At 44.9% G+C, this 26,827-nt stretch overlaps 2 protein-coding genes across 5 annotated transcripts in view; both read right to left on the bottom strand.

The window, feature by feature from the left end:
* slc2a4rg (SLC2A4 regulator) overlaps positions 1-3,345 on the bottom strand; it is a 34,421-nt gene extending 31,076 nt beyond the window's left edge. The window contains exons 1-2 of one of the 2 annotated variants that reach the window (XM_047593685.1): positions 2,870-3,345; positions 255-490 (exon numbers count right to left, since the gene is read on the bottom strand). In XM_047593685.1, the coding sequence (XP_047449641.1) occupies positions 255-490; positions 2,870-3,139 (506 nt within the window). In that variant the 5' untranslated portion in view covers positions 3,140-3,345. The remainder of the gene's footprint in view (positions 1-254; positions 491-2,869) is intronic. The other variant, XM_047593693.1, reaches the window with a different exon arrangement.
* A 1,124-nt stretch (positions 3,346-4,469) lies between these two features.
* LOC125022358 (cell wall protein IFF6) overlaps positions 4,470-26,827 on the bottom strand; it is a 38,380-nt gene continuing 16,022 nt past the window's right edge. The window contains exons 2-10 of one of the 3 annotated variants that reach the window (XR_007114431.1): positions 17,061-17,255; positions 15,370-15,424; positions 15,085-15,175; positions 14,497-14,936; positions 14,148-14,312; positions 13,469-13,630; positions 11,252-11,386; positions 6,008-8,219; positions 4,470-5,701 (exon numbers count right to left, since the gene is read on the bottom strand). Coding sequence is in view for 2 of the 3 variants with exons in the window: in XM_047608981.1 (XP_047464937.1) it covers positions 7,704-8,219; positions 11,252-11,386; positions 13,469-13,630; positions 14,148-14,312; positions 14,497-14,936; positions 15,085-15,175; positions 15,370-15,424; positions 17,061-17,191 (1,695 nt within the window). In the remaining variant the exon portion in view is untranslated. Of the gene's footprint in view, positions 8,220-11,251; positions 11,387-13,468; positions 13,631-14,147; positions 14,313-14,496; positions 14,937-15,084; positions 15,176-15,369; positions 15,425-17,060; positions 17,256-26,827 lie in introns of all 3 variants that reach the window. The other 2 variants (XM_047608993.1, XM_047608981.1) reach the window with 2 other exon arrangements.

Below are 26,827 nucleotides of genomic sequence, written 5' to 3'. Positions count from 1 at the left end.
AGTATTATGTTAGCCCTGTGATAGACTGACGGCCTCTCGCCCGATACCAGCTGGGATGGACTCCAGCAGCCCCCTTCAACCCTAGTGAGGACAAGTGGTAGTAGTAGATGAGATGAGATGTGTATTGTGCTACAGAAACCTGTGGGTTGATACATCTGCCAAACCAAAGTCTGAATCACATGAAATGACAGTATTGCTCTTTCACTAAATACACCAGGTATTTGTGACTGTAGATGACATCAAGCTTTCCATACCTGTTTCTGGGGACAGGGATGTGAGAGGAAGGGAGGTGCTGTCTTTCTGTCTGTGGTACGTTCTGCCCTTGCGCTGCCCTGACGTTACCATTCAGCTCTGCCTGTCTCCCTGGGTTTCTGATCTCCAAATGCATGAATCCGGCTGGCAGCTGTCCATTTATCACTGGACAGTGAGTGGGACTGGCCCTCTTCAAGACTCCAGTGGAGACAGCATCTTTTTGGTCTGCCGGGCCAGTCTAGAAAATGAGGCAAAAACATATTGAAGTCAATTCATCATTGTGCAATTATCATGACTACATTACAAACAACATGATCGATTAATTTTACATTCGATGCACAAACTCCAACTTGCTGTTTGCTGGGGTTAAACTATTTGTCATAGCAAATAAAAAAAAACGCAGAGGGGAAAAAAAGCAACTTCTTTAATCCTTCTTCCTCTCATGTAATGAAAACCAAGGTTGTTGGCCTTTCCACTGGACATGAACCTCCATGAACCAAACCGAACAAAAGCAATCTTACATTAATTACTGTACAAATAATGTTCCTGCTGTAAATTTACTATATAGTACTGTGCAAAATTTTAGGCAGGTGTGGAAAAAATGCTGTAAACTGAGAATGCTTTCAAAAATATAAATAATTATAATAAATAATATAAATATTTTATCAATTTACAAAACGCAAAGTGAGTAAACAAAGGGACAAATCTAAGTCACATTTGGTGTTACTTTCCCTGAAACCAGCATCAATCCTAATAGGTGCACTTGCACAAATTCAAGGACTTTGCAGGATCGTAGACGCAGTGGTCGGCCAAGGAAACTTAGAGCAGCAGATGAAAAACACATCAAGCTTATTTCCCTTTGAAATCGGAATATGTCCAGTAGTGCCATTAGCTCAGAACTGGCAGAAACCAGTGGTTCCCATGTACACCCATCTACTGTTTGAAGAAGTCTGGCCAGAAGTGGTCTTCATGGAACAGTTGCAGCCAAAAATCCATCTGACCTCTGACATGGAAACAAGGCCAAGCGACTCAACTATGCACGAAAACATAGAGACTGGGGTGCAAAAAAAAAAAAATGGCAGCAGGTGCTCTGGGCTGATGAGTCGAATTTTGAAATATTTGGCTGTGGCAGAAGGCCGTTGACTGAAGGACTGGGGAGCACTACAATAATGCGTGTCTGCAGGCAACAGTGAAGCATGGTGGAGGTTCCTTTTAAGTTTGGAGCTGCGTTTCTGGAAATGCAGTTGGGGATTTGGTCAGAATTAACGTTGTCCTCAACGTTGAGAAATATTGGCAGATACATACCCATCATGCAATATCATCAGAGAGGAGGATGATTGGCCCTAAGTTTATTCTCTGAAAATAAACTATTAACACTTCCGTTTTTACAGCATCTTTTTCCCGCACCTGCCTAAAATTTTTGCACAGTACTGTAAATATGAAAAATGCATGAAACAATTGGCTGATAATCAAAATAAATGTCTTCCGATTGACTTATTGATCTAAAGAAGATTCAATCAAGTCAATCGGTCAAGTCTTGAGGTTCACATTGTCTTGTTAATATCAATCACTGAACTTATGTGAATAAGATTACTGTTATCAAAATATGTTGTCATTCATGAGGTACACTTGTGAAAACGGATGCTTTCTAATATAACAGCCCAGTTCTAAATTTCATTTTCATTTAAGTTGTGGTACTAAGCATTTGTTTAAAGTAACTGAGTAAACCTGATCAAACTGTGTTTTCGTTTTGGGGGATGCACCGAATCACACTGCGTTTCTATTATTATGACAACCTCATTTCAGAGAGTGCACGAGGTTAAATAACAGAAACTCTACTGTGTTTAAGTCCAAAGTTTAACAGCAGCACAAACTACACCATCCAAAATAGGAGGGGAAAAAAGGAAAAATAGCACATTTTTTAGATGTTTCTACGAGAACTGAACAATATAACAGCCATGAAGCTAAGATTTAGTGCATCTGAATGCATTTTTTCCACTAGCATACCTCACAGAGTGACAACTGAGTGTATATCCTGGCTGCAAAGACACACATGCACCTAAATCTGCTAAAAAAAGAAAATGAAATGCAAAAAAAAAAAAAAAAAAGAAAGAAAAAAAAAAGAAGACAGCATTGTCACTAGTTCAGCAGTGTGTGGTGGAGCTGGGCCTTGCTGTGCAGCCAGGAAGCCCACGCTGTAGCTCCACCCTGAAGTCATGGGGGAGGGGGTTAGACTTGTAGTTTGAAGTCCCTACCACCCTTTTTCTGTAAACTTTGCACGCAGAATGAGCCGCCATTTAAAGCGGTTAGCCTGCGATGAAATCACTAAGCTGTAACTGCAGCAGTCAAACTTACAAACGTGGGTTATTGTCGGTAAACAACAATAAAAAATAACAATAATAATAATAAAATACAACACAGCGTACAGTAGCCTGGTGTAGTAACCGCTAGAAGATAATAACAGCATGTGGGAGCGGTTTAAATAGATGAACTTACAATGTAACGACAGGTTAGCTTTACGTGCGTGATATTTTCTGTGTAGTAACTTGAGTGTACAGGTGACTTCTCCGGCTAATGGAGACGCGCACGCACACACGAGCGTCTGAGCGCCACTTACTTTTTCCGTGTCGTGCAATATTCGCCCACCCGGAGGCAGCCGGTTCCCTTTAGAAGAGGTTCTGTCGCTTTTGAGCTCCTCCACCGAGCCGCCGTCCACCACAAATTTGTAGAGGACGGGCCCGTGCGTGTACGCCGGCACGGAGACGCTTTTTTCCATCGTGGGGATCCGGGTGTCGCGGAGCACGGAGCGGCCTGCCCGGCAGTGAAAATCCGCACCGCCGACCCTCGTCCCAGCCGACGACTTTTCCAAAATGTATTTGGACTCCATATTCAGACAGAGACTAAAGAAAGAAAACCAGCTTTCTGTAGGTTTTAGTGCAAATTGCTAAAGTTAGATACATTTATTAGGATTGTCGCGAGTTGATAGGTACTGTCTTAACTTCTAACCTAGTCTATATGTAAAGTTTTCCACCACTGCCGCCGCCGCCGCCACAACCACCGCTACTACCCAAAATATCCAAAAAGCCGCCCGGTCAGGAGGATAAAAGATTGTTTTGCTTCTTTCCTCAAAACGAATGCCACGCCCCCTCCACTTCACTCCTATTGGTCCTCCGCATTCATAAACATTACACTTTGGCACGCGTCCACCGTGAGGCAGCCTCCGATTGGCTACGCACAGCCTGTCAATCACTATATTTTCTAATCCAAGTAAAGTGGGTGGAAGAGACGAGGGGGGCGTGTCCTGCAGTTTACCGGCCGGTGTCTGTCGACGACCGGTCTGCTGTGGCAGGCGAGGGAGGGAGGGAGGGAGCACAGGAAAAACAGTGTGCAGGCCTCAGCGGCAAACTGCGCATTTATGTTTTTGCAAATCAAATGGCAATCTAGCGGATTGTGAACTATGAAGCGTACGTAAAAGCAGGCTGTGAAGAATGAAATGAAGAGATGGCTTCCTGCTCCTAAGATACGAGCCTTTTATTATTTGGTAAGTGATGTTTTTCATGGCCAGAACCGAAGTTGCAATGATTTAAATATAATGGTATAATCGCAGTGCCTGCATAAAGTACCACGAACAACAGTGCAAAACAACGTGGGTGGAAAAATAAATAAAGGATCTGCGTTGCATTTGTAGATTTTGATTCCAGTTTCTGCGTATTCTTGTCAAATTTAAATCTTTAATTTAATTGCAGTGTATCAGAATTAGAATTACTTTATTGGTACCAAGGGGAGATCACTTTTCGTTACAGAAGATCCTACTCACAGTGTACCAGTGGTCAGAACAAACACCAATGTAAGCAATAAGAATTAGACTAAGAATGCAGGCATCATTGTAAAAAGGCAAAGACTTTGCATGTTGCTCTCAATTGCACTGAAATGGTCAATGCAGTCTCCCCTATTTTCATGTGTGCGCTTCTGATAGGGAGGAAAAAATGACCAAGAGTATAGTCAAAACATATCTGATGGTAAATCTGACATGTTATCTTTTTGCAACAACCACCTCTTATGTAGAACTGGTACAAACTGGTAATTGATAATATCAAATAACTCTTTTATTGCAAGATGTATGTTGTTCATTTGAGGCTGCGGCAGAGCCACAGTTATGGGACACTGTAGCGCTGTCTGGCTTGCTCTCCTCCACAAAGCAATAATACTACAAAACAAACGTGTTATAATGTGCCACTTTATTAGAAAAGTAAAAACTCACTTTAATATTTTATGAAGGTTAATATAAAACATTACAATCTTTTGCATATCTGCACTGTCACACTATATTTTATTATTATATTTATCATTTTTAAACTAAACCCTGTGCTTTATGAACATACAACATTGGCTACAGCTGTCACAGCAGTATTGGCCCATAATTATATCTGTAGACAAACAGCATCTGTATCTGCATTGAAAGCATGGGACACTTTGCATCCACAAAGTACAACGCGTCTGTGATAACCATCTTTTTTTTTTTTTCTCAACAAATATACTGTATACTGTATGTTACATCGGAACAACATCAGAACAGCAACAGAGTATTTTACACATTTACATCATCATACTGTATTTGTGCAGTGAACATCCGTCCCGATCAGTGCGTGACAGCATTCAACGAAATATGTCAGATCAGTGCTTCCTCTCGGGGTAAAGAAAAAGTGACACATTAGGTGACAGCCAGAGAAAAAGGATTGCGTGCGATAGCGTTTTTCCAGCCGGCATTGTTTAAGGGAAACCTCAACAGAGCTCGTTAAGCATCTCAGCTGTTGGCCGTTTCTCATATCAGACTGTGGTGGAGCCGCTGGTGCATTGTTGATTTCAGACCGAGGTTGGCTTGACCCACAGACTCTGCCCCCACCTCAACCCCCACATCACTCCCTAGGTGCCTCACAACTGGACATCAAAGGCCCCTCCCCTGCACAAGCCGGGGAGAAAGGTGAAGCAAAGAAAAGGGACGTCTGTGTTGGTTATTGGACGGTGAACACAGCTGGGGGAGGGAGTATATGCAAAGGTCGACCAAGTGGAGGCATAATGTGCTTCCTCCCTAAAACTGGAAATACACATGGCTAAATCTCGCAGTGGGTGTGTGTGTGTGTGTGTGTGTGTGTGTGCCTGTCTGCGCGTGCACACGCAAACACATTTCAGGAGGAGGAGGGGGAGGAGGAGGGGGAGGAGGAGGGGGAGGGTCCTTTGGCCCCGTGTCCATTTGCAGTGATCCTGATCCAGCTTTATACTAGCTGGGCACCCCCACCCTGCCTCTATCACTCCTCCTTGCTTCCCCAGAGTAGAGAATAAACAACCCTCTGCCGTAAACTCCCAGCGGCTCCTCAATATCGCTCTGTTTCGCTTTCCCCCGGTTTCTCCCATGTTGTTGCTTCGGGGAAAAAAAAGGAAACCCAGAATGCTGCTTTGCACCACATGGCAAAAAAAACAAAAAAAGTACAACAGAAAAGATCAACAAACAAGAGATCAATTAAGTACCACAATATTTGTTTTCATGTCCACATATTAAAGCATGCACTTATTTGATCAAGCAGGAAAAATTGCACCAACAACATAAACATACTGTTTTCATGGCAGTGGTATGAGCTATTCAACCAATGGCATTATCAGTTAGGTAAGAAAAAATAAACAGTGCAGTAAAATACAGAGTGCATTTGTTTTTACATACTTTCTGACACAGTAGCATATATAAATTTATGTTACTAACCTTTCTAAACCCGTCTTCTCTTTGCATGGTTGTCTCACAATGAGAGCACTGAAATGCAACCTTCCTCTCTCAGCCTGCGAGTGGTTTGTATCCCTCTTCACCTCTCACATTTATGCCCATTTATTAAGCCTCAAATGTTTTGTTTTCTTCCACTGTTCTTCTTCTTTTTCTTTTTCTTTTAATGTTCCCCTAAGCTACATGGGAAAGACATTGTTTGTAATGGAAGAGAACTCAGCATAGAGGCTTGAGACAAGGGTGGGGAGGGGGGCAACCTTCCAAAGGACACTCGCTGATCATTTTCATGCCTAGCTCTCTATTTTCCTTGGAGTCCGAGCCTTCTGTTGCTATTTCTACCACCAGACTTATGTCTAGCGAGCTAGGGGGAGCTCTGGCTTTGACTTGACTCCAGGCAGCGAATCAGAGCTGTGCTCCCATACACGTACGCCCTGTGCTTTAATTCACAATTAAGCCCAGCAGTCCTGCAGCTGTCCCGTACAAAATTACAGTGGCCACAAAATAAAATGTTTACAATACCCAGAAGATGTATTTGAGAGTTGCACAAGCTGAAGCATCCTGTATTATTTTGGACACCCTTTCACTTCCTTATTTTGGAAAGTATTCTTCTCTCGCATATCCCTGTAATACAGTAAAGCTCTTGCGTTGTGAAATCGGTCCCTCACATCACTGGGGAAATTCTTGCACAAGCCACTCGATGTCCCTGACCTGATCACTTTACCCTGCATGACTCTACCAAATATGTGTGGATCTGTGTGAGGGGGTGTTGTTTCGGGTGTGTCAACATGCCCCTGGCTACAGATTGTGGAATTTTTTTTTTTGACTAATCTCTTGATTTAGGTTATGTTATTGAGTGAATTTGGCTTTTTATGGTCATCATGAGGGCCGTTACTGGTAACTGCCAACAAGCTTAGAGCACATTGATTATAAATTGTGGAAAGAAGATGGTGGATTTCAGTTTCGCCCATTGTTTAAGGAGGTCTACAAATTACAGGTTTGTGTTTGAACAAAGCACCACAGTGCTGCCTGTCTGACAGACAACAGGTAGGTGCGCACAGAGAACCAGTTTTATATGTTTGCTTAGGGAAAGCTAAGCACCACAAATCTGTGACATCCATATGCTTACATTACATAAGTCCATCCGCCCTCAAGTAGAGGTGTGTGTGTGTGTGTGTGTTCGCGCGCGTGTATATTGGTGACAATAGCTAACAGTGTCATTGCTACTACTGTCTATTTTTATGTGTGTTTGCACAACGCATGCACATTTCTTTTTTCATATATATATATATATATATAAAGTGTGTTCTTCTCAGGTTAAGATACACCACGTACCCTTTATAGAGTACAGTGTTCATATAAAAATAAAGATATTATGGAAAATGAAGCACAAACAGGTGAGTATGGCCAGTGACACAGTAGATTGAACACGTACGTATATTCCAGTTGTACTTTTTCCTTTGCTTTTCTTTTTTTTTTGTTAAAACGTATTTGGTCCATATTTGGGCTGGACTAGGCTTAGGCTGGATCTGAAGTACAGACCAATCGAGGGAAGTCTGAACCTGGATTTAGACCCTGTTTGTACCTGATGTCAACACAAAATGGATCCTCATGTTGCTTGACGATAGAGGGCCTTCTGTGTATGTACAGCAGTACCAGTGGATTCTGGGCCCGTTCCTGCCAGCTACAGACCAGTGACATACATCTCCATCCCATCATTGAAGGTGAAGATGGTCGTAGTGCCGGAGCTGTTGGCCCCTTGTTTCACATCACTGATGGTCTCATAGAAGTTTTCCCCACCAGGCAGGCCTCTAGCAGGAAGGGCGGTGTGTCCTGAGCCTTGAGGTGCTGCTGGTGGTGCCTGCGGCGGCTGTGGTATCGGCTTCTTTCTTTTCAGAGTGGCACTACCCCCAGTTGTGCTGTTATTGGTTCCCCCCTGATCGCGTTTCCGGTGGGGGTCGATACTAGCGTACGCAGGATCTGACTCGGGCACCGCAGAGGACCAGGACCTGTCTCCTACCGGCTCGTAGCAGGGCTCCTCCTGGGAACGCGCCTGGCCCTGGACTCCTCTGCCTCGACCCCGAGAGCCAGCGCTTCCTCTCTCTCCACCGAAGGAGCGTGGGAGGGTCTTCGATCCGTTGTATTCCATAGGAGGTTTCTTTTTCTGGGTTTTACATACGACGGAGTAGGTGTCTGCAATCTGAGAACGCACACAGTAGAAGGAGAGGAGAGTACGGTGTCAGTTAATAACCCTGAACTACAATACAACTCCGACCTGTAGTCTCTGGGTTACAGGTCCTTAAATAGAAGGAAGCCATTTCTTCATTTTTGTTTATACAGATTAACAACAGTCTATATATGCACCTTGTTAAATGATAGCCTGTCACATGTCTGACAAGTCTCAAGTTTCCGAGGTAGGTATGAGTACTTCCTGTATTTGTGTAACTATGTATTTCTGTCTGCGTGTGTGTGCCAGAGAGAAACGTCCAACGTGAACATGATAGTATAATGCTAATAGATCGGTGTGTGCAAATGGTTGTGTGAGCATGGAATGTGTGTGTGCATGTGTGTGCATGTGTGTGCATGTGTGCGCATGTGTGTGCATGTGTGCGCATGTGCGCGCGTGTGCAGTAGTTTGCACAAGTGTTTACAGAGCTTGCTCTGTGCTGTAACCTGACCTATTTTGATGGGGTAGGATAAGACAGAGTAAACTGTGTTATCAGTCTGTTGAACCTAGGTTAGCTTAGCAGTGGATGGACCTGTTAAAATTTCACCACAACTGCTTTGACAACAGAACAGCGGGGTATGGTGTGAGGGATCTGGACAACAGCCGACCTTGTTAATAATAATAAAGAAAAAGCACATTGTTCGCTAATGGACTTCGCTCACCTTGCAGCGTGTCCGCTCATGCATGCACACACGGTTAAGTGCGTGCGCTTATTTACAGTATGTGCGTCCGCATTCTTAACGCACGATATCGAAGAATGATATCGAATGATCTCAACAGAAAGGCATGTGTGAGGTCCTGTGGGGAATTTTGATAAACCGGTGCCGTGACCTCTGGTGTTTCTGTGTCGAAAATTCCACAGGGGGTGCACAAGAGCAGAGGAGCATTGTGGGGCATGGTCATGTTTACCTTCCGCGTTCACACCCAGACCAGCAAATCTGCTGTACTGGCCCTGAGAAACATGGTCTGTGTAAACTCTCTCTCTCTCTCTCTCTGTCTGGCGGGTGCACACACACACACACACGCATGCACACACACGTGCATGAACACATGCACACACATAAATATCAGCCTTGTCTTTGTTCCGCTCCAAAAAACTGAAACCTGAGAGCATGGCAACAATGGGCAAGACCTAAATCTGTGTGTGTGCTTACCTTCTCTTTACTTTCGTGTTGCCTTTACAATATATGTTTTATACATTGGATTTGTTTGAGAAACAGAATTAAACCACTGTTACTTTATCTGAGAATCTCTTTTTTCCTTCCCTCTCTGACAGACCTCAAGCGACACACATACCCTACCCCCACAGAATCTCTTGCGTGACCTTTTTGGATAAACAAAGACCCCGGCGTATGCAGACAATGTGCAAGTGTATCTATGTGTGCGCACACAGAATTTGCAGCCGTTTTGTGCAGCAGAGGAAGGAAGTCACAAGACGATGGGGATTTCAAAAGTGGGCTGCAGCTGTTGAGGAAGCTTGTGCATTGTATGTTTTCTTTTCTCCTCCCCTCACCACGTACTGCTCTCTGTCATGTTTCGGTGCTTTTACTCCATGCTTATAAGCCGCGGCTTCGATAAGTTTCTGTACACTGATTATCCGTGTAAACACAACCATATGCTTCTGTGTGCGGTCAACTTTGTGAATAGCAAACACGGCACAACTTATCCAAACGGTCCTCTGGCAGTTGATAGTCATCTGGCGAAGCATGCTGCGTGCAACGTGATTGGTCGGGGAAGGCAGCGCCTCCTAATAGCCACGAAGGGAGTGGAGCAGAAGCAGAGAGCGCCAGAAGAGAGGAGGAGTTTTAGCCGGGAGTGGAAACTCAACACCTATTGATGGCTGCAACTGACAAACTCCAGAGGAAACAGACTATATGGGCATGTTAGGGCAACAGCAACAACTCTTGAATGGAAAAACACAGCCACAAAGGGAGTGAAAAGCTTGGAAAAGAAAAAAAAATTAAAAGACAGTTAGAAAGAAAGGAAAAATAAACTGAGAGAGGTTGCAGAATGTGGTGGGTGCCAGCTGCTGTGTGTTCCAGGCTGATTTGCAGAGCTGGAGTGAGCAGCAGAGGCTTAACCCTTTAATCTCCACATACAGCATCCAAACTCTACACTGCCTCAGAACATGCAACCACACTCTCATTTTGTGCACTTTTTTTTAATACGAGCAAAGGAATCATTGACACAATAACTGAAATGCACTATGTTTAGTTTCTGTGTCAAAAGCTACTTGTACGGTGAAAATATCCCCGAGACAACACAGATGATAATGGAATAGAGAAGTTCTGTTAAAAAAAGACACTAATAATAGGCGGCAGTCTATTTCAGGGATACCCAACCATCTGGCCAGATAGTCTGGCCCAGACCCCCAGGCATGACAACAGTTCTCGAACTGCTTATAACTCTCAGTATGTTGTACGGCATCTAGCAGAATGCAAAGAAAGGGGGGATTGGGGGTGGTGCTGCTGCATGTGTTGGAGTCCATGACATGATTGGCGGGTGCAGACGTCAGCCTCTCACCACCAGGCATGCTGTACCATATACAGTACATATATTTAGGTCAGTTTGTAACCCAGATCCCAGTCCGGGCGGATCATTCATTCAGCCTGCTAACTTTAAACAAATGAAAGCGGTGACTAATCGTACAGCAGCAGGTGACATTGATGTCTGGTTCGTCTCGCCGCACGCTGAAGGCCGGATTGATGCCGCTGGGGGCGCTGGGAGATTGGGGTCAGAGTTCAGGCATGTGGTGGTAGTGCGGGATCCATGTAACATAACCTCTGGCTGTAAGCAGAAACTTTGTATGACAGGCGGGTCACAGGGCAGCCGTGTTATGACAGCGTGCCCACTCAAATGGGCGCCCCATCGGTAAACACAGATGTAATCAGAGACCTGTCCGTCTATCCATCTGCTTGTAGTCTTTCCAGTTTAGTGATCCCTCCCCCAGCTTCCACCACACACACACGCACACACACACACACACAAACACATATATATACTACCTCCTTTGCAGTTGGGGGCGATGGGTGCCCCTGTCCATTCTCTGCGCGGGGTGGAGGTGGGTGCAAGGTGATGATGTCATCGTCCTCGGGAGGCTTCCAGATGTACTGCTCCCCGTTGCCAATGAACACGGCTTCCTGTTGAACCAGATCAATGGAGGAGCTCAGGTGAGTTTTAAAAATACGAGCAGGGAAAGTAAACAAGTAATTTCACACTCAAATTTAAAAGGAAAAGTGCAGCAATTCAAAAAAAAAAAAGTGGGTTTCAGCCTGAATGGAAAAAATGTGCCTAACCGTCTGTTTGTCTTTAGCGTGTCCGTGTTTGTCTTGCTTCACGGGTAAACAGTGGCCACGGTGCACAGCGTGGGTGACGGAGAGACAGTGTTTTGTTTTTTTAAGGTCAGACGTCAGGATTTTATGGAGGGCTGATACACCTGCAGCGTGGGGCGCACGTGTTCTGCTTTTATTAAATTTATTCCCCACGTATCGACCAAACATAATTATGGTCACTGAAGTGTTACTTCTAAAGCTTTTTTTTGTGTGTCTCCCCTCTCTACAATATCCACCTTTGTTGAATGATTGCGGCTTCTATTTTGTTCTCCGCTGTGGCTTTTATGTGAAGATCGAAACAAATGTCATTGGCAAATGATGCACTCATAAACAGAGTGGAAGCTGGAAGTGGTCTTGTTAGGAGGCAGCTGGTCTGAGACCAGTTTCGAACTGGAGTTAGCAGAGTAAGGGCTGCGAGCATCTTATTCCACGCTATGTTTCTGATGCCGTTAAGAGTTTTGTTCACTAGGCAGCTTGTGTTACGCTCGTGCCCAGGAACGGTGGCTCAGGGCCTGAATTTTGAGCAACGGAGTAACCAGTTCCTCCTTGCTCTGTGACCAACTGTACCACAAGGGGTTATGCAAATCTTTTCACTCAAAGATATCCTGCTGACAGACGAGCAGCCCCACTAAAATGCACACAATGCTCCCAAAACATAACCTCCGTCGTCTCCGCTGGTAGGGGGTGAACTGGGCAGGATTTTTTTGGGAGAATGGATTACAGACAAAAATCTATGTTTAGCAAAAAAGAGTTGTGGCTGACTCCAGTCATTGTAAGGCATTATGTGAACATTATGTGTCATCCTTTGCTGAGAGGGTGTCTCACGCAAAGGAAAAATGGACGTAATAAAAAAATAACTGCTCTTGCAACAAAATATTTTATCACTGCCGGTGATCGAAACCAATTAGTAGCCAATTAGAAAACACGCAGTGGTGTGTGCACATGCGACCGAGGATGATTAAACTTTTATATGTTCCTCCTGTGCAGTAAGTGTGAGTAATAGAGGCCGGGGCAGAGTAAATGGCTTCAATATGTGAACAATTACTATCCCCACACTGCCTGCTGGCTACCTGTTAGCCGTTTCTAGATAGACTTGCTGATAGATTCAACAGGAACACACACACACACACACACACACACACACACACACACAAACTCACTCACTCACTCACTCACTGGCAACTGGGCAGCCTGCCAAACTCTTACATAATCAATCCCTCCACTCCTTACTGTAATGCCTTGCTACACAGCACAGCTCAGAGGGGTGGGAGAAACGCACGCGTGCAGAGACACACGCGTGCAGAAATGAAACGCACATGCACACGTACACACACCTCAATGCATTACCGAGGATTTAGTATGAGCAAATGTAGTAGTGCGGTGCAAAAAAATAAAAAATAAATAAAAAATAAACTGACATCCAAGGCTGAGACAAAACAGCCTTATCAGTCTTCTTAAAAGTCCTGTAAAAACGTTTCATGCCGTGCCAAACACACACTTAACCGTGCGCAAATACATGGAAAAGGTGTGCCAGTAAATCCACAGGAAATGCTGCTCACCATCCGATCATTGTCCCTCTTTTGTCCCTCTTTTCACGTGTTAAAAAGAAAAAAAAAACACCTTGATAGACACATCCTACGCTATCATGTTATTTTGTGTTCAAATAAAAGATAAAGCCATAAAAGAAGAACTTAATCGTCACTGTATTTGTGAGGCTGTGACTTTTTTTTATATAAAATTTTTTGTTTCAAATGTTTTTTTTCCCCAAGCGCAGTGAGTCGAGTTTGTTTGTAGACAGCGCCCCCTGGTGGCGAAAAGACAGAGCTGCGGTCGTGGGTGCAGTCATGCGTGAGGTTAAGACGGAGCACATCGATCCGATGATTCTCGTACCTTTGGGAAGGAGTGCAGGTGAAACGGTTCCAGGGGTTTGCGTGGAAACTCCTGACTGCGATGGAGTGGAGGAGGAGCAGCGGAGGGTGAATCGCTCACGCTCGATTGGCTGTCTGACTGGCTGTCGGCTCCGTTATTCTCCTTCCTGTTTATCTTGTCAGCCTTGAGGTTTTGAATCACCATTGAAAACGTTACACCCAGAAGCTCTCAGGCAAGGAACAAAGCAAACTAAAGACCACAGAGTTAAGTTTGCATGTCAGAGGATTTTTATGAGTTTTATTACTATTAGAAAGATGATGTTAGCTGCCCTCACCAAATGTTTCACCTAGAAGCTGATAATGTAGAGTCTGAAAGTGTAGTTTTAATGTAATCCACCACATTTTCTTAGATATGTACAACCAGATTTTTACCTGTTCATTGCATTCAGTGAAAAAGAACTACTCCCTTTAGTTTCACTTCTACCACTAAAAAAAAAAACACTTTCAAAGCCATGCCATCACATAGCATGAGAGAATAATATAACCACCTGTGTGCATGCAATATGTATAAAAATGTATATTCCATGAAATCAAACAAAAAAAAAACAAGTTTATCCTTTATCATAGTATCTGCTCGTTTAACAGAATCATTCATTTCAAGTTGCCGCCATAATAACTTTTAGAAACCTATTTACAGTTACCTTTCTGAACTTCCGTATGGAGGCGTACTCGGCTCCAGATGGGTCTTGAATGGCCAGAGAACTGACAGAAGACAGAGGGGACCTGTTGACCCCGCTGGCCCCATTACCTCTTCCTGTCATCAGTCCATTAAGGGTGCCATTCCCCCTGCCGTTCCCCCTGCCTCCCTGTGAGAGAAAAAACAACATAGAGACATAGAAATAACATAGAAACAGACAACATTTTGGATTAAAACATCATTTAACACTACAGTTCCTCCCAATAATAGATCTCACGTACACACAAATGAACTGCTCTATTGCCTACTTCGCTACACATTTTACTTTTTTGCTGCGTGCAGAGTCTACGTACATTGCCGTTTCCGTTGCGACCTCCGTTGACATGCGCTGGGGGGCTCTGTGCGGCTCTGGCCGCAGCAGGAGTGTTGGCCGATGTGGTCGGTGGGCCGGGGGGCGCCTTGGGGCCCGTCTCACTTTCTCGGACGCCCACACTTTCGTACAGGCCGTCGTCCAGGTAGCACGTGGGGGTGGGGTTTTTGCGGAGGCCCACCTCGGTGTACGTGTGGTCCCTGGCCTCCCCTCCACCCCCGCCGCCTCCTCCTCCTCCTCCTCCTGCCCCATCACCTCCTCCTCCTCCTCCCCCTGACTCTCCTCCTCCCCCCTGGCCTGATCCCTGGGGGCTGGTGGGAATCTGGGGGAGCTGACGTCCATGAGAGGGTCTCAGGTCTGTTTGGGAGCGGCGGGTGTGAAGGAGGAGGAGGTCCATGCTGGCTGGACGGCTCTTACTAACAGCTGAGCAGAGAGGAGGAGGAAGACGGAGGGAAAGAAAGAAAGAAAGAAAGAAGAAAGGAAGCGATGGAGGAGTCAGGAATGATGCATTGTAAAGGCTCAGCATAGTATATCAATTATTGTCACATACGAACTGTTAGTCATCACTTACAGTTTCCATTGCAGGGAAAGCGATTAATCTCATGCAGCCTGGTGTCAGATTTACTCATGGAGTTCAGTTTTGGATGGCGAAGTGTACCCTGCTGTCACACGCACACGGACATGGTTAATAAAGGGACAAAACATACAAACACATGCATGTGCACCTGTGTGCACAAACGGCTACAAGGAGGGAAGATTGGAGGGAGGGAGGAGGGGAGCAGAAGTAGACGGAGACAGGGAGGGAAGGGGGGAGGAAAGGGGAGTGAAAACATAAAAAATGAAAAGCGCGTCTCACCATATTTACAGATGTCCCCTTCTCTCCGGCTGGGGGGTGCTTGCTCTTGCTTTTTCTGTCACAACATCAAAGCGAGGAAGGTCAGCAGAAGCCGGTGGACAAGAAGAGAACACACACACACACACTTTGAGCAGATAGATACGATCAGCATCCAGCTCTAGTTAAGGCACAAAAGTCCTTGGTTGATAACAAGAGCCCAGTCAAACTGTGAATGGAGCGTGACTCAGGTCCCCCCCCCCAAAACCCCTCCCAATGCAAAGGACGACCTTCACTGTCTTACTTTTAAAGATAAGACCAAGCAAAGTTGTTATTTCTGCACTTTCCCTCACTATTCCCTGGTATCAGTTTTGGGAAATACATGCATCTGGAGCAGTGTTACACATCATTGTGTATCCCTGGAGATGGCTGTAGCTGTAGGAAACAGTTGATATGGTGAGACAGTGACGAGATGGAGTAAGGAGACAAAACGCGCCTAGCTGCAGGTGTGAATGTGCGAACTGCTCTACCCACATGTCTCTCCTCTCACTTCGGAGGACGGGGAACTGCGTTGCGTAAAAAAAACGTGTGATCTTAGTGCTGTGCTGCAAAACGCGCCGTAGCAATAAATAGTATTTCTAATTTGCAAACACGTGCAGAAGTCACACGGCATCTTATTAGGACAGCTGCCTGAACGTAAGCGTCGTAAGAGTTACTGGAGCTAGGTATTGTCTCCTCCAGTCGGCTGGAACTCCTTCGTACAAACATATGGCCGTCGTTGCCCAAGGGAACCGTGAGAGGGTGAGGAGAGCTCCCCTTGGAGATTTTCATAATAACGCGACACAGGAGGGGGTTTAAGGTAAAAAAAAAAAAAACCTGAACAAAGTCATTTCATTTCAGAATCGCTCCAATTATTTTGTAATTTTCAGAACGAGATTGTAGAACGTCGCAGTCCTTGGAATTGAAAGCAAAGCGGTGCAGTTGTGTTTTCTTAAATCAATAGAAGGGAATCAATAGTGGTAGGACTGGTATTCGGACACGAGTTAAACTCTTGAACTAGCAACATCTATCGAGGGGGAGGGGGGGCTTACATACCCCTTAGATTTTAGCAGTATAGTGTGGTTTTATTTCCATGACATAAGCTGGTTTGACATTTCTCTACATCCTTATCTGTGTATCCCATGGCAACAAAGCCACAGTGCAGCCTCTGATTGGTCCCCGCCGGTTTAAAAAAAAAAGAAGAAGAAAAAAAAAAACCCATGGGCTGTTACATCGCTCCTGCCTGGCTCAGAGTCTGATCCTTTTTATGAACCCGTGGGGTGTCCCATTGCTTTCGCCTTGCCGAGGAGTTTGCTCGTGCGGAGTGACGTAAGGCTGCTCCGACTCTGGCCTGTCTCCTCAGCGTCCTGTAAACATCACTTCATCTGATTTGACACTCGCAGACATTAACATTCATTACTGCCACTCCGCTCAGAGCGGGGGATAAAAGAGATAGAGAGGACGGATGGAGGGAAGGGTACGAAGGGGAGGAGAAGAGTTCAGAAGAAGTGGAGACACATAAAAGAAGGAGTGGATGATGAGAGTGATCTCTGAGGGTATGGAGAGCCGGCAGCAGAGATGATAAAACTCCTGGCTGATTGCTCTCTCTTGCTCTCTCTCTTTTTTTTTTCTGTTCCCCACTTTCTTCCACATCTCAAGTCACATAACCGTCTTACCGTTGGCAGCCAACGCAGACGAGGACAATGAGGATGGTGACCACAAAGGCGGATGCTGCCGCGATGGCTCCCAGGAGCAGCAGGTTTTTGTACTGAGGTTTTCCTCCGTTTGCTTCTCCGCTCCCATCCATGGCTCCCTCCCTCACTTTCACTCGAGCTCAAACTCAACCAGTCAGACCGTCTGCTCAGGAAAACCTGCAAAGATACAGGAAGGGAAAAAGACACCACACATGAGTGACATTCGAGATAAGAAGAAGGTGAAGAAATGCTGCATAGAGTGAGGTGAGAGATAGTGTGTGTGCGTGCGCGCGTGTGTGTGTGTGTGCGCCTTTGGTTTGCCTCTGGCTTTTTGTCACTGTCTCTTTCTGACATATCAGTTTCTATTTTTGACTCACAAGTATAATGCACAGAAAATAGAACACCTTACAAGGCAGCCGGCACGAGCATGCCAAAAACAGGTTTCGTCACATTCTTTCTCTTTGCTGTTAAAAAAGGATCAATTTATGCTGCAACATTCATTTGACTAGCCAGAGAGATTCTTGTGTTAGTTTAACAGAAGAAAAAAAAAAGGAAAAAAAAAAAAGGAACCCAACTGTGCTCCCAAGAGTAGGAGCAGACTCACTGCTGGTACACTTCATTTCGCCGGCAGAGCACTCTTCTTCTCCAATCAGTGGCGCCTCGAAACACTGACGACATGATTTTTAATCTTTCAAACGGCGCTACACAGTGCGGTACATGTTTTACTACACACAAGGCGGCAATTTCACCTCGGGTCCTTTTACCATTCTGGAGCTTCGGGGTAAATAAGCCCACCACAGCCACCCACAAACACACTCAGTCCTCATTTACTCATTTGCTCTCACACAAAATCATCCCATGCTGCTCATACACTAGCTGGATTAGTTGAAATATATGTACTGGTTTTCACACGTACGTTTACTTGTTTAAGTGCTGTAGAGGAATAGGAGTGCACTACGGATCTTAAAGCCCTGAGTCCTGTAGATGGGAACCATACTAGGATCTGATTCTTGAAGGAAGAATAAGACGTCTCCTTGCTCAAGGCTTTAGGAATACCCCAAACTGGATGATTAAGAATCTAAACGGGCACAATGTAGCCTCTTAATTGTAATTTTTCATTTTTGGAATGGGATAAAAACAGAATGAATCAAAAAAAAATATATCAGTTTAGAAGTACAATAACTCCCTATATCTATAGTTTATATATGTTCCTCGATACGCTCACTGAACTAAAATCTGACTGCAGTTTGGAGGATACTGGTATATTTTGTAGGAGCACTGAGATTCAGAAACATCTAGCAGTTTCCAGGAATGCAGGATTGTAACATCACTCCAACATAAGTGATTGGTTTGTTTGCTCTAGGCTACTGTAGTTGTGTAGATGTTGCACCACCAACATGGACTCTATGGAGGACGACCTGCTCACCGTGAAGACACGAATGTCTTCTGAGCTAACAACAGAAACCCACAACAATTTATATTTATAGTTACAAGTGACTCGACAACAGGTATCCAAAATCCTACACAATGGTCTTTTATATAATGCAATTAAAATTGTAAAACTACTGAACATGCTAGTTTAAAGTTATCAATTAAATTAAAATTAACACTGAATACTATTAAATCTTAATGTAATAGTTTAGAAATAGAAAACTTTAATAATGTGTAAATCAGATGTGAGAAAACATCAGTAGTGCTGTTTTATTATTTATAACAACTTGTGAGGAAAAAAATACAAAAAAAATAAAAAATAGTCAGAAAAAATACTTTAAGGGAGAAACTATACACTTCATTTAAATGTACAGCACGTATTGCTTCGTTATATTGCAGCGCATACGTGGAGGAACAAAGATCACAGTTAGTGACCATGTTGTTTAGCACTGGTGGCAGCATTTCCTCAGATCTATACAGTCAGTTAGGCCAACACTACGCTCTTCAACCTAGGCTGAGCAGCAGATTTATTTTTATTTTCAAACTGGTTTATATGGTGCAACCAGTTATCATTTCCTGAAACGCAGACCTGAACTTTTAAGTCTATGCGGTGAAAAATGAGACGAACGTGAGATGGTGAAACTCTCCTCCAAGATGTCACTTGAGAAAAGCGTACGCCAGGATCAGGATCAGATGTCAATACCTGCCCTGACTGCTCTGCACGATTCCCAGAGGCCCGACAACAACAACAACAACAACAGCAGCACGCACAGGGACACATGTGCTCTCTGGAAACCCAGACAATGGCAGCGGCGAGGGTGAAGTATTCGATTACGAAATAGAACGAGCGACGTGGATTCCAACGACAAAGCGAGCGATATGTAGGACAAGGAGGACACGGTAATGTGCGCACGATTGTATATGTTGTGTGTGAGGGAGACAGATGCTGGAATGTAACACCACAGAATCGCGCTGTGGGTTTCTGTTTCTTGGAGATAAAACTGCATCTGTTTTTTTTTTTTTTTATGTCCTCTTTTCTTGCCCCCCTCCCTCCTCCACCTCCTCCTCTTCTTCCTCCAGATCTCCTCTCCTCCTCTCTCTGTCTGTCTGCCTGACCCTGCAGATATGTGAGGCGATGCACAGCGAATGAATTAGTAGAGCAGAGGCCTCAGACAGCCCTTTATGGAACAGGCAGGCAGGCAGGCAGGCAGGCAGGCAGGCAGGCAGGCAGGGTACATCACAGTGGAGGGAAGGGGAACGAGAGGGAGACAGTGAACGAAAGGGAAGAGGGAGAGACAGACAGAGGGGTGATCAGACGCCGGGGAAACGGAGCGGGATGAAAGGAGGGAAAGGTGGGAGAAGATGCGACGAGGAGGGAGAAGCAGGGGAGCGCACTTAAAACACGCAGGAGGGAGCGAGGAGAGGAGGGATAAACAGTGGGGGAGGGAAGAGGGAAGAGGGGAGAGGAGAGTGACGAAACCGGGAAGATGAAGACAGTGAGAGAAACAGCGGGGGAAGCCTGGGAGAACGTGCGAGGAGGGGCGGTGGGCGATTGGCGGCGATGAGAAGGAGGTCATCGGCGGTCTGTTTCTGCTTGCATTTTGTCAGCCCCCCCACCTCCTGAAATATTCAGAAGAGAAACACACACACACACACATAAAGAAAGGGCACATTTCTGAGCTGCCAGGGTGAACACATGTCTAGAAGCACACCAAACAGTATGCGAAGCTCACAAGTGGTGAGCAAGACTCGGGAGGAGAAGAGGCTGTGTCTGCACGGCGCACGTCGCCCCTGCAGCACGCTCGACAGTGGCACACGGCTAGGGTGCGAGAACGTTTGCCCCAGCATCTGCCTTCGTTTCAGAACATCACGGGTGAAACGATGACAGCGTTAACACCGGCGTATTGAGAACGACGACAAGAGCGGCGATAGCCCGGGTGACGCCCGCCGCCGCTGATCGCAGTGAAGACGTCAGCGAGGATGAGGGGGACGGAGGGCGCCGTTGCCAATACTAGACGATAATGACGGCGATAATGAGGTCAAAGTGAGCGCTGCAAAGACACAACGAGGGGCGGATGCAAGCAGCAGAACTGGCAGAGCAGCGAGCAGGATGCAGCGGTGCAGCACAACCACAGGGTGGAAGGTTTCCTCTGAGATCACACAAGCCAAGACGCACGCACAGGCACACACACACACACGTACGCAGCCCAGAATGCTACTTATCTGCGATGCAGGTCTAACAGCAATTTTCGAATTACACAATCGCTCTGAAGGGAGAAGCCGTAACCGATGCCAGTCTTCAGCGACAGAGTGCGCAACAAATGGGGTCTAGCAGAGTCTGCAGACATGTTATTTTTGCAATGTTCCACTCAACTAAAGCTAATTATAGATTCTCCTTTCAGCTGCTTAAAATAGGTAGTTGAAAATCAGCTCGTTTTTTTTTTTCATGTGCACAAAATCGGTTTTTGAGGCGAGCACAGGCTCGCTGGTCGCCCTTAATTTCTCGGCGCTCCGCTTTAATGGAGCACAACTCAGTTTCTTTCAGGTGCGCGTTTATCAAAAGCGGCGCTGTTTCGAGTAATGATTCAACAAATCCTGGTTATTTTTTTCTCAGTGTCAGCCATTTAATTAGGTACACGGACAACTAATTACCACAGAGCTATCTTACAAACAATGACTCCGACTGTGAACATATATCTCGCTGGGATTTCTTGGATTGCAGCTTCAAAAGTAGGACACTTCAGCGTGATCCCATTCGGTTACGTTTCCGGGATGACTTTTACACATCTATTTACATTGAGGATTACATCACGAGTCGTCATAAAATGTTAATGCCCTCGATGGCCGAGAAATGTCAGCTCAGCTTCCCGTGCAGGGTAGCTTTTACCGAAAGAGCAGAGCAGCAGAACAAAACTGACTTCAGCACAGACGGGGCCGAACGCTGCACAAAGCATAAACTGGGCAGCGCTGGGGAGTCTGGGCATATAAAAGGTAAAACTTGACCTCAGCATTTCACAGGTGACTCCCTGCAGTCATGCAGAATTAACGACGCCGCTCCCCTTCTTATTGTGCAGGAGGCGGTTGCTTTGTACCAGTTCACCGGTTACTCTCACGTCTGATTGACAGGATTCACAAAGACTCCAAAAAGACCACACATATGCATAATGGAAGTAAATGATGGGTGTTTCTTTCCCCCCATCACCAGCGACTTCTTCAGCTCTATATGACTGGTGGGGAGTTTAGTTTTTTTTTCTTATTAGGAACATCAGGGGGTGGTGCCCACCTAAAACTGACATGATAAAATTTCCTGCCAGTAAGAACTGAAGTGGTATGGAAGAGTATCAGGGCCACCCATGAGGAAAAAAAATTAGAGGGGCTACATTTATTTTTCCTTATTCACTTTAAGGAAAATGACAAAATTTCGAGAATAAAGTAGAAAGTAGACCTTCAGTTATACGGCTGGCGTGGCATGGATATTGTCACACACTGTTGCCTTGTCCGCTGAGGGAGGGACATAAACTCCAAGCTCGGGAGGAGGAATATTTTTTTTTACCTTTTTTTCTCATGGGCCCTAATACTCTTTCGTAGACGAATCCCCTTGGACAATGGGTGAAATGTCTTCAAGAAAACGAAACAAGTCCAGTTGTCTTGTGTTTTAGCGTCATTCTTTGGACATATCACGGTCAATCGGGGGTTGATGGAGTCAAAATGTCACCTCATTGTCTTTTCTAATCTTATTTATGAATGTATTTAAATTTCTCTGTCACCAGTACACATGAAACACAACACATTTCTTGTCCACTTTTGAGAGTGACAATGATAAAACAAATTGTCAGGCATGTTCGCACAGCATATTGCCAGTAACTGTCCACTTGTCATCACGAAAACTAATGAAAGCTCAAAATAATCCAGTGGTTGTTGTCCACACATCTGTGGGTTCTTCAGCTCAAAGCTAAAAATAAATCCGATTTGGCGACACGCACAGAGCTGAAACTGATGAAAAGTCGGGCCTGTCACAATCAATGCGTAGCTGCCAGGTATCGCGGTTACCTGAACAGACGGCAATCGTGCTGCATGATCTTCAAAATCATTTCCATTCACCTGCCTGAGAAACAGCTGGATGAAACTAACCCGCCACATTTCCATCGCAACGTTTTGCAGCGGGGAGGGAATTATGTGTCACAAAGTGTTTGTCCAAAGTCGGCGAAATGCAGCCGAAGACGTGCAGATGTTGAGATACAAGCATTTAATGAAGCGCTGCAGAAATCTGACAATTAATCAAAAAGAAAAAAAAAATGTCAAGAGCGTCAACAGCTAACCGACCAACTGACCGATCTACTTTCTGTTTACATACCCTGTCGGCCTGATGGATAGTCGCTGTGTTAACTGTTGACAGCGAGGGCGTAATTCCAAGAATGACGTTTTCTCCAGCAAAAATAAGCTTCCATGTTTTGTCCTCTGTACTGCGCTGCTTGCGAAGTTCTCGGTAATTGATATCTCTTAACCTGAGCGCACAAACGGAAACCATCTCCACAGCGAGATCATATCTCTGATCAGAGTAAGACCTTTAATACAAATACAGTGTAGATCAAATTGATTTTGTTTGACTTGCATCTATTCAACGTGCGCCACAACTGAGTCAGAGCGTCAGGGTTGTTGCGTCAGGCACCCACCGAATCGTGGACTTTATATACATGTTTTCGCACGTTATTTTTAGAGTTTCCAGAAAAAGTTTGTGTTCATCTTTGATGTGGTCGCATCGTGTGGCTGTCTCTGCTTTTAAGTTGCCACAAGTATTTTTCCACTGTCACTAAGTAACTTATGACCCTGTTGTCACCTGAAAGCGGCACATTTCTTCCAACTGAGGCTCGCAATTATGGCTTCGCTGTTCCCGGTACCCCCCCCCCACCAAAGCTTTGTGCACTTATCACATAAAGTCCTGTCCTCAAAAACTCTCTTTGGATCTCCCTCTGGATTAGAGCCTGCATTCATTTCAATTTTCATAATTGCAGCCAGACATGCGCGAGGCTGATGTGTGCCTGTCACGATCCTTAGCGCGGCGTCCAGGCTCTGTCATCACATTAGGACACGTCCAGCTAAGTGATTATTATCAGCAGCAACAGCGGAGTGAACCTCAGAGATAAGAAGACTGCTGCATGAATGTGTGTCTTTCAATACTGTGAAGCTCTGCTCTTTCTCAATAAACCAAGACGTCAACCGAAGGCCACCTGTAAAACAGTCTTTTGCCTTAACGCTGCACCTCCAAATCAAATCATCCCGCTATCTGAAGATCAGTCGTCAATGCACGCATAATCTGCAACGGGTGGAAATAAGTGGCGGTGCAGAAAAGGAGGAGGCGCGCATAGAGGACGGCATGTCGTCCAAACGTTGCGAGCCAAGTTCATCAGAGGCCTGTAGTACAGCGTATTACAGCTGAGAGGAGACGAGAAATCACATCATGTCCGTGGCAATCTCCAGCCCCGCGGGACACCGCTGCACTGTGCATAACAACATGGAGCGATGGGGAGACAGAGCAGTGAAAAGGGAGAGAGAGGGAGGGAGGCAGAGAGACGGGCGGGGGTGACGTACAGCTTAACCCTCTGACATTTTTTTTTTGCCATAAGCTGCAGTGTCTGTCGCTAAGCATCGCACGCGGGGAAGTAAGACCTCGCACAGGTACTTGGAAATTCAGTTTGCAGTTTAATGCCTATCCCAGAGTGACCTGCTGCAAGCGGCCACATAACACACCAAGTGAACGCAACCTGCTGAGCTATTTGTCCCGGACTAACGTTCTAATCTCATAACATTTAATATGATTTGGAGTCTGCTGAAAGCTTTTGCAACAACACCCCCCCCCCCTCTTAATGAGTGAACGCATTAAGTGACAAGAGAAAGGGTTATCTAGATCACGGTGTTACTGTTAATGTGATAATAGTTGTAATATTGTCTTCTGATTCTTACACTGCTCTACCATATTTGTGCACTTTGTGGTCCAGTGATACATATGTGTATTATCAGCCAACCTCAAGAATCAAAAGTTATTTTTTCTGTTAAACAGACCTGTAGCATTATTCCAAAACAACACAGTGTGGCACTGGGTGATGTGTTTCTTCTTTACCATCAACACCACTACTGCCATTTATTTTTAGTCAATTCCAAATACAACACAACACTCCTGTAAATACTCACAAGAGCAGCAAACGTGTAATTTGTTAATTGAATTCGTCAATTTGTTCAAAATTAGAAATGCAAGAAATATGTGAGTACTTTCAAAGGCCAGATTTCCCAGCCATCTTAGGAAATTACAGAAAAGACATAAACTAAACCCCGTATTAAAATGTATTTGTCATAGAAATGAGAACTGGACTGTTGGTTTTTCATGGGATTCACTGACACTAAGATAATAATATAGAATAATGTCAGACTTATCTATTAAAGTTAAGGTTGTGATGGCACTAAATATCAATTTAATGCGTCACCAAACACTGAAAAAGATTATTTTTCCATTTGATAAGTAGTAAGAACATACATCCTTACTCATCCGTCACATATTATTATATAAGTTGTAGAGTTGTGTTCTCCCCCCTCAACTAGAGACTTCTAGGAATCGGTTACTCAGCGGCTGCAGGATGTTTGCTGAGCATTTACAGAGAAAACTGACATTGTGTCAAAGAAGTCATTGCTGCAATTTCTCAAAACGGGTGACCAAAAAGTGGAGTATAAACTTTGCAAACAGTTTGCATTTCACTGATCAAAAGCAAACATGACACACTAGCAGGCTGATTCGCCTGCATCAGGAGGACCTGTCAAGTTTCATGTTAAATGCTCTGAGCTTTGAACAGAAGCACGGGCAGGTGCATGCAGGTCGGCTCTGGTCTGTTGCTACAATTTCAGCAGAAAATAAGTAGATTAAAATGATCTAGTTTGCTGCAAATAATAGCTCTTTATGTTTCTTTATAATTCATTTAGGCTGATGAGATTATCAGGTTGAAGAGTCGACTAAGACCAAGAGCTCTTCTGAATTACATGTTGTCCCGTAGGACTGCAGTTGGGCTTGTTCGGTGATTTGCTGATTTTAATTTCCATGTTCGTCAACCACATTTACATCTGTGATGATGATGGGCAGGGGGAAAAAAAAAGATCCATAAGCTGAACGTCGCTTGGTTGGAAAACGTTCCACAGATAAAACATTTATAAAAGCCGGTCTCGTCTATTCTCAGCAGAGGACATTTGGCAGCTCTACCCCAGTTGCTGTTGGGTGTAAAGAACTGTGTGTTGTATCTGTTCCGCACCCGATCGGTGCCTGTGATGGCCTCAAACGGCAACCCTTGTGTCGTTTTATTTTTAGAGTTACACAGAATTTGACATTTCAGCTGTTTGCCTCATCCTCTGTCGCATGGCGAAATCTTTCCACCATAATACAACAAAGAAAATCCCAAAGGTTGCTCTGCTGACTTCTTTGTTTCTTTTTAGTTGCGGGCTGGATGCGCGCGCCTGTGTGTGTGTGTGTGTGTGTGTGTGTGTGTGTGTTTTAACTGCTAAGTGCAGGATGTGCACAGCAAATAGCATCTCCCATAAATTGGTGCTAAATGATAAAATGTGATAAATGAAACTGTTAGTGTACATATCCTGAAACCCAACGCTGAATGGGAGCAGTTACTCTTGATGTGTATGTAAATTTAAGCCCTAATGTGAAGCGTGTGTGAGATTTTCAGCGCACAAAGAGCCTTTGCAGGTCAAGCTAATAAAAATAGGAGGCATAGACTAGATACAGTCTGTTCTATCCGCGCTTTCCGAGTGCACAGAGGACAGTTCCAGCGAGAGACATCATAAGCCGCAAATACCGTACAGTGCTGATCCCACACACTCAGGGAAGGCAAGACCCTATTTTCCTCTCACTTGACTCGACTTAATTAACCAGAATGAGTCAGAAGCAACATTCAGGATTTAAGATTTATCCTTATGGGATTGGGGATCTCTCTTTCCCTCTTCCTCTCCCACTTCCCCACTCCCCCCCCCCCAGAGTCTCTCTGTTTATGGTTGACTTCGGTGTTAACTTCCTGCTCATTACTTTAATGACGGTTCTAGTGCGAGCCCGTGCTCACGAGTGCAGTTCGCTTTTTAACGCTGCAGTGTGGGAATAGCGAGAAACACACACCCCGTGCGCGCGGCGACAGAATCAAATGAAACCAAAATGCCACACATGCATTATGTATGTATGTTGTAGCAATAACTAGGAGCCGTGTTGAGTAAAAAGAGAAAAAGAAAGAAAATCTCATTGCGTTATCAGCGCGATGGTTGCAGGATACTCTCTTATT

The sequence above is a fragment of the Mugil cephalus genome, chromosome 1, assembly GCF_022458985.1.
Source record: "Mugil cephalus isolate CIBA_MC_2020 chromosome 1, CIBA_Mcephalus_1.1, whole genome shotgun sequence".
Taxonomy (NCBI): domain Eukaryota; kingdom Metazoa; phylum Chordata; class Actinopteri; order Mugiliformes; family Mugilidae; genus Mugil; species Mugil cephalus.
Note: the sequence above shows the minus strand (reverse complement) of the source record. Positions and strands in the feature narration are given on the sequence as shown.